Consider the following 7,064-nt stretch of genomic DNA (forward strand, 5'->3'; position numbering starts at 1 on the left):
CTCTAGGTGCTCGGGCTTCAGTAGTTGTGGCACGCAGGCTCAGTAGTTGTGGCGCACGGGCTTAGCTGCTCTGAGGTGTGTGGAATCTTCCTGAACCAGGGCTCAAACCCATGTCCCCTGCATTGGCAGGCAGATTCTTAACCACTGCGCCACAAGGGAAGCCCCAGAAGTCACTTTAAAGTAAATGTACTTTAAGAATAAAGGAGTCTGGAAGCCTGGGTCCCCCTATTATTCACTGCTTCTCGCTCTCCACTCCTCACCCTGCCTCACTGACTTATGTTGGACTGTGGCATGAGAAATAAGCCTTTGTTGAGTTAAGCCACTGAGAATGTGGACTTTTGGTTATATAGGCCAATGTTATTTATTCTGTAAGAAGAGCATGCCCAATGGCTCAAGCTCACTTCTCCTTGGAGTATCAGTGCTGCTACTGGATTTTCTGCCTGTTCTCTCCTATTACTTTCTTTTTTTTTTTCTGTACGCGGGCCTCTCACTGTTGTGGCCTCTCCCATTGCGGAGCACAGGCTCCGGACGCACAGGCTCAGCGGCCATGGCTCACCGGCCCAGCCGCTCTGCGGCATGTGGGATCTTCCTGGACCGGGGCACGAACCCGTGTCCCCTGCATCAGCAGGTGGACTCTCAACCACTGCGCCACCAGGGAAGCCCTCTCCTATTACTTTCAATACCAGAACTCAAAGGTGTCCAAGCACCTAATGATAATCAGACCTTAGATGCTAGAACCAGGAGCTAAAGCACAGGTTCCCTGAGTCTGGGTCAAAGCACAGCTCATATTCAGCATTTGTGTCTGCTTGGGTCCTTGAAAAAAATAGCAGGCCTTTGATGGGAAAGAGGATTGTAAATTCTGAGAGGGTGCAAATCATGTCACATAACATTTCATATCTTGTGTTGAACTATGCTGGTGGGTGAAGAATTGATGAGATAGAAAGGAGGGAACTTTTGTAGTTTTGGAAAAGAACGGCCGCAATAAATGTGGTGTATAAAATGAGTGGACCCTGAGAGGCAAGTACAGACAATGGAAGAATTAAATTGTGAGTTGAAAGCTCAAAAGAAAGCAGTGAATGCAGAGAAAGGAATAGATGAAGAGATGCTTTGAAGGAAATAAAACAAAGTTGGTGACTATAAGCATTAAAGATGGGAGGGAGGTGAGTCAAAGATAACTTAAAAGTTTCAAGGCTTGAAGATTTGGGAAAATAAATGGTAGTGCCATTGGCAGTGACAGCAAATATTTGGAAGAGGCATAATTTTTTTAGTGCCATTTAGTTGACCTGTGATGTTGGTTTCAGGTGTACAACATAGTGGTTCCATATTTCTATACATTAGAAAATGATCTCCACAATAAGTTAGAAACCATCTGTCACCATACAGTTACTATTACAATATTGTCGACACTATCCCCTATCCTGTACATTACATCTCCATGACTTATTTATTGTATGAATGAAAGTTTTTACCTCTTAATCCCCTTCACCTATTTTGTTCATTTCCCCACCCCCTTCTCCTCTGGCAACCACCAGTTTGTTCTCTGTATCTCCAACCCTGTTTCTGTTTTGTTTGTTTTGGTTTTTAGATTCCACGTATAAGTGAAATCATATTGTAATTGTCTTTCTCTGTCTGACTTATTTCACTTAGCATAATAATTTCTAAATCCATCCATGTTGTTGGCAAGATTTCATTCTTTTTAAAGACTGAGTAATATTCCTTTGCATATATTTACCATATCTTCTTTATCCATTAATCTATCCTTGGATACTTAGGCTGCTCCCATATCTTGGCTATTGCAAATAATGCTGCAATGAACATATGGGTTCATATATCTTTTTGAATTAGCATTTTTGTTTTCTTCAGGTATTTACCCAGGTGTGGAATTTCTGGATTGTATAATAGTTCTAGTTTTAATTTTTTGAGGAACCTTTATACTGTTTTCCATAGTGGCTGTACCAATCTACTATCCCACCAACAGTGCAAGAGGGGGTTCCCTTTCTTTACATCCTCACCAATGCTTTTGTTGTCTTGATGATGGCCATCTGACAGGTGTGAGGTGATATCTCACTGGGTTTTTTTTTTTTTTTGCGGTACGCGGGCCTCTCACTGTTGTGGCCTCTCCCATTGTGGAGCACAGGCTCCGGACGCGCAGGCTCAGCGGCCATGGCTCACGGGCCCAGCCGCTCCACGGCATGTGGGATCTTCCCGGACCGGGGCACGAACCCGTGTCCCCTTCATCGGCAGGCGGACTCTCAACCACTGCGCCACCAGGGGAGCCCTCATTGTGTTTTTTCTTTCTTTCTTTTTTTTTTTTTCTGTCAGTATTTTGAAATTAAGTTTAGATGAATGTTTCCTAAATTGTGAAACAGTAAATGATAAAAGAAAGGATTTTTACATTGAAAAAAGCAATCTTTTAAAAACTGCTTTAATCACTGACATATATTTCTGTTTGCTGAGGTCTAAAGTTCCACTGGAGACTTGCATGCACATCTGCATTAAAGGTGACTTTAATGATGCAATCCTTAACAGGTACCATGTTTTCAATCTGGTCTGATGCATGACCTGCTACTGCCGATCTGTAAAGGGGCACGGCGGTGTAGGACACCCCCAGCATGCCCACGGCCGCCGTGGCCACATACGTGAGGACGGTCTTGTTCCGCCGCCGCCAATCCTCCTCCTGTACGCGCGTGAAGGGGTTCGTGCTCTTCGGCCACCACGGCGGCTGCACCGCCAAGCTCGGGCGCCTCCATGTGCCGAGCCGTCTCAGCTCCCTCTCAGCACCCCCTGTCCCGCTCCTCCCCGACTTGAGACAAGACTCTACCCTCTCCGCAGCCCTGGTCGGGTTTCCAGGGTGGTTCCAGGGCCACCCGCAGAAAGCCACGCGCGCCCATCCCATACCCCAGAGCCCTCCCATCCTTCATTGTGTTTTTGATTTGCATTTCCCCGAGGCTTATTGATATTGGAGCATCTTTTCATGTGTCTGTTGGTCATCTGTATGTCTTCTTTGGAAAACGTATATTCAGGTCCTCTGCCCATTTTTAAATTGGATTTAAACCCTTCGGGTTTTCAAAGCCAGACATTTTGTGGGCTTGTCTTCCCTGTGCAGCACCCCCAGGCTGGGGAGCTCGATGTGGGAATCAGATTCCTGGCTCCTTTAGGAGAACTCTGCAGTTGTGATTTTCCTCCCACTTTTGGGTCACCTTGCTGGGGGCGGGGGTCCAGACTAGATGCCCCTTTTGTTGTTGTTCCTTCTTTATATCTTTTGTTTTGTTTTGTTTTGTTTTATGGGGTGGTTCACGGACCTCTCACTGTTGTGGCCTCTCCCGTTGCGGAGCACAGGCTCCGGACGTACAGGCTCAGCGACCATGGCTCACGGGCCCAGCCGCTCCGCGGAATGTGGGATCTTCCCGGACCGGGGCACGAACCTGTGTCCTCTGCATCGGCAGGCGGACTCTCAACCACTGCGCCACCAGGGAAGCCCCCTATATATCTTTTGTTATGGAAAATCCTTTCTGTTAGTCTTCAAGTCACTCTCAAATATAGCTGTTCTGTAAGCAGTTGTAATTTGGTGTGTCCGTGGGAGGAGGTGACCTCAGAATGTTCCTGCCACCACCATTTTGTTCCAGATTCCAGGAGAAGAATAATTTTTGATGGAAATGTGATGATTTTTTGTGTGTGTGTATGTAGAGTTTCAGTGACTGAGACATTTAGAAATGTCCAGTAAGCAGTTGATAAATTACTTTCTAATCAGGCTGACTTTTCTTTCAAGTATAGTAAAAACTAGCCTTCTGATTATTGGAGTCTTTTTTTTTTTTCAAAACTGAAGTTAAACTAATACTTTCCAGGCATTTGATATATACCTTACGATGGTGACAATGCTTAATAACTCCATCATTTTGCTGCTATCTCTTGTTCTATTTCCCTTCCCACCACAATAATTAAGGATTCTATACTTTGCCCACACTGCTAATGTATTTATAAAGCATGGCCCTGCTGCTCTTTCATACCCTTCCTAGTTGCAATGTATTTTGTGATGTGGCCTTTTGACTTGGCCTGTGCTTATGTCAAATTGTCTTATACACGTCCTTGATCTTTTGCCCTGCTAACATTTTACACACTATTACATTTCAGAGTTTGGAATCTTCAATCATGCAGTAAACACTGATGCTGCATTAATTTTAAATTCAAGAGATTGAAAAAGGGGGAGATTGAAAAAGAGGTCAACTTGGATCTCGAGACTGACTGACTTTCTGTAGGAGTCAGAGCACCTTAAAAGTGTGCATTTCAACCAGATGATTTGTGAGTGACCCTTGTGGCTGACAGTCAAAGAAAGAAATGACTGCTTTGGAGGTGAGAGCCAAGATGGTGCCTCACTGCTGGTCGGTTTCTCATCATCTTTGGAGAATAAAGGTAGAGAATATCAAGGACTGTTTGGACCAGAAGAACCTGGTTGGTTAGGACCCCATTGGATCTCCAGATTATGCCAGGAGAACGGGAATGTGTTCTGTGAGGAGCCAGTTAGTGCTTTTTCATCTCCCTACACATAGCAGAAATATTTGGAAACAGCTCCTTCCTCTCCCTGAACTCAATTTCACTGGCCTTACTGCTCAATGCTTTCTTTTCTTCAATGCCTTTCACATGAACAGTGCAGATCCAACAGAACGAACTGTCACTGAGTTTGGTGATTGTCAGCAAGGGGGGTAAATGTCTCTTTGATGGCTGTTTTGATGTGCTTGTTTAAATGTGCCCTCTGTCCACTAATGCTTGTGGAATGACCTCTTGTTGTCTCAGAGGCTGGCCTCTCTTATTTCTGCATGGGAGGTAGAAGTGTGTTCTTCCTCCCACCCATTTCAAGTCTTGTCAAAGCAGACATCGAGATGAATATTTGCCCTTTCTTCCCTTCTCAGGTCAGCTCTGCAAACTAGTAACATTATTGACATGGATTGTGTAGATATAAAAACAAAGAGATAAAATGATACTTAGTACTAATGAGCATGTGGTAAAATAATATATGTCTGCAGTGTGACCTGAGCTGCGCACCAACAAATGCACAATGATATTTTTCAGATTATCAGTGGACAGAGGGCATATCAGAATAAACTGGGGGACTCTTCTTCAAATATACTTACCAAGGATACATCTCCTCTATGACAAGCAATGACAGATGATACAGCTAGAAATGCACTGTGTATATGACCAGCATAGAGGAGAAAAAAGTTGACCACCAAATTCTGTGTGATTGATTAGAATAACATAAGAAAACCTTTGTTCAGGTTGCAGTCTTTATTGATAGCAGATCAGAATCTGAATATGAAAATCAGACCAAATATACTTGTAGAATTCAACATTTCTATGTATATGGACTTAGAATTAGATTAGGCTTCTTTTTTTTTTTTTTTTTTTTTTTGCTGTACGTGGGCCTCTCACTGTTGTGGCCTCTCCCGTTGCGGAGCACAGGCTCCGGACGCGCAGGCTCAACGGCCATGGCTCACGGGCCCAACCGCTCCGCGGCATGTGGGATCTTCCCAGACCGGGGCACGAACCCGTGTCCCCTGCATCGGCAGGCGGACTCTCAACCACTGCGCCACCAGGGAAGCCCTAGATTAGGCTTCTTTATGCCTCAGGTTTTAATAAGATTAGAAAATCATGTTGCAATTTTGCATGTTTAGTTGAGAAGGGATAGTAATACTTACCATGTGGCTCAAAATCCCCATTTCATGGAGGAGAATTCTGAGGCCTAGAGAAATTATGATTGTCCACGGTCAAAGTGGTGTAATGGCAAAAACTTAGGCTTTGGAGACACAGCAGTCTGAGCTTGATTTCTTGACTTGCCATTTGACCTTGAGCAAGTTTCTTAACTTTGCTTAGTCTTAGTACCCTGATTTGTAAAATCAAGATGTCAATCCCTGTCATTCAAGTTTATTGGAAAAAATAAATAAGCTAAAATCTCCAAAACAGTTATAGGCATGTAGTAGGCTCTGAACAAAGGGGGACCGCTAGTAGTATTATATATGTTGAGAGAAGACAGATTTGAGAATAGAATCTATATCAACATTATAGGATACAGCTTTTGTTTTTCTACCTCATATAGCTCATAAATCAAGTTTCTATCAATGAAAACTAGCACTTATGGAGGGTTTGCAAGTGCTTTCATATCTGCTACTCATGACTACATGGAGGGGCCAGTATTACAATCCAGCTGTAATGCTAGGGAACATTGACTTTTAACTTTAGGTGAAGTGACTTGCTCAATAATTCTAATAAGGAATAGAGTTGGGACTGAGTCCAAACTCGGGTCTTCTCCTTCCCCAAACCATTCCAGATTTGCTCCTTTATAATCGATGTTTCATGGCTCGCCATTTCCTCCATTCCCTAATTAAAGTGCTGTATCAGTGCTCCACAAACATACTCTATTTCTTATTTTATATGTATATTTGAAATGGTAACATAACTGGTATATTGAATTAGTTGAACACTATAGGGTGTAAGCAGAAAACAATTTTATTTCATTATCTCAAACATTGTGGATATTTCACTCCTGTAACTGGGAGAAAATCTCAGCCAGCCACTGATGTTTCCAGGCAATCTTAGATAATAAAATTTCAGCTGACCTTCCAGCCATGATGGTAATTGGTACTTGACTAGCTCTTGCAATGTAAACAACTATAAAGCTAGACAAATATATATGGAACAACTGTTTTCAGATGATGGAAGACAGGCAGCAATGGACTGTAATCCCTAGAAAAGGAAAACACATGAGCCTTATGATTACCCCAGATTTTTGACTGAAGGTGCTTTCAGACCATGGCACAGGAATTTGAAACCCTAGCAAAGTATGACAGTCTCACTGAATGGAGGAGCCAGAGTTTGGGGCTGCTGAGGCTGGAACTTGTAGGAATGGATATCTGAAAGAAGGCAGCTGGTCAGAAAATAAGCTTCAGAAATCTGCCTAGGGGTCCCCTTGAATCGTTGGCCAAATACTAATCTGCATGTACAGGGAGAGATACGGCAAGGCTTGACAGCAAGCAGCTACTTAGGGAACTGTGAGCTGACCTGAGATTTTT

The 7,064-nt window shown here is 43.5% G+C and overlaps 1 protein-coding gene across 1 annotated transcript; it reads right to left on the reverse strand.

The window, feature by feature from the left end:
* Positions 1–2,425: 2,425 nt before the first annotated feature.
* Positions 2,426–2,914, reverse strand: LOC308605040 (cytochrome c oxidase assembly protein COX11, mitochondrial-like; the record flags this gene model as incomplete). The annotated part of the gene is made up of 1 exon (XM_081214701.1): positions 2,426–2,914. One exon carries the CDS (start codon positions 2,912–2,914, stop codon positions 2,426–2,428), a length of 489 nt encoding a protein of 162 aa, XP_081070827.1.
* Between the last annotated feature and the right edge of the window lie 4,150 nt (positions 2,915–7,064).

This window comes from Mesoplodon bidens (assembly GCF_964165515.1).
Source record: "Mesoplodon bidens genome assembly, chromosome: 17".
NCBI lineage: Eukaryota > Metazoa > Chordata > Mammalia > Artiodactyla > Ziphiidae > Mesoplodon > Mesoplodon bidens.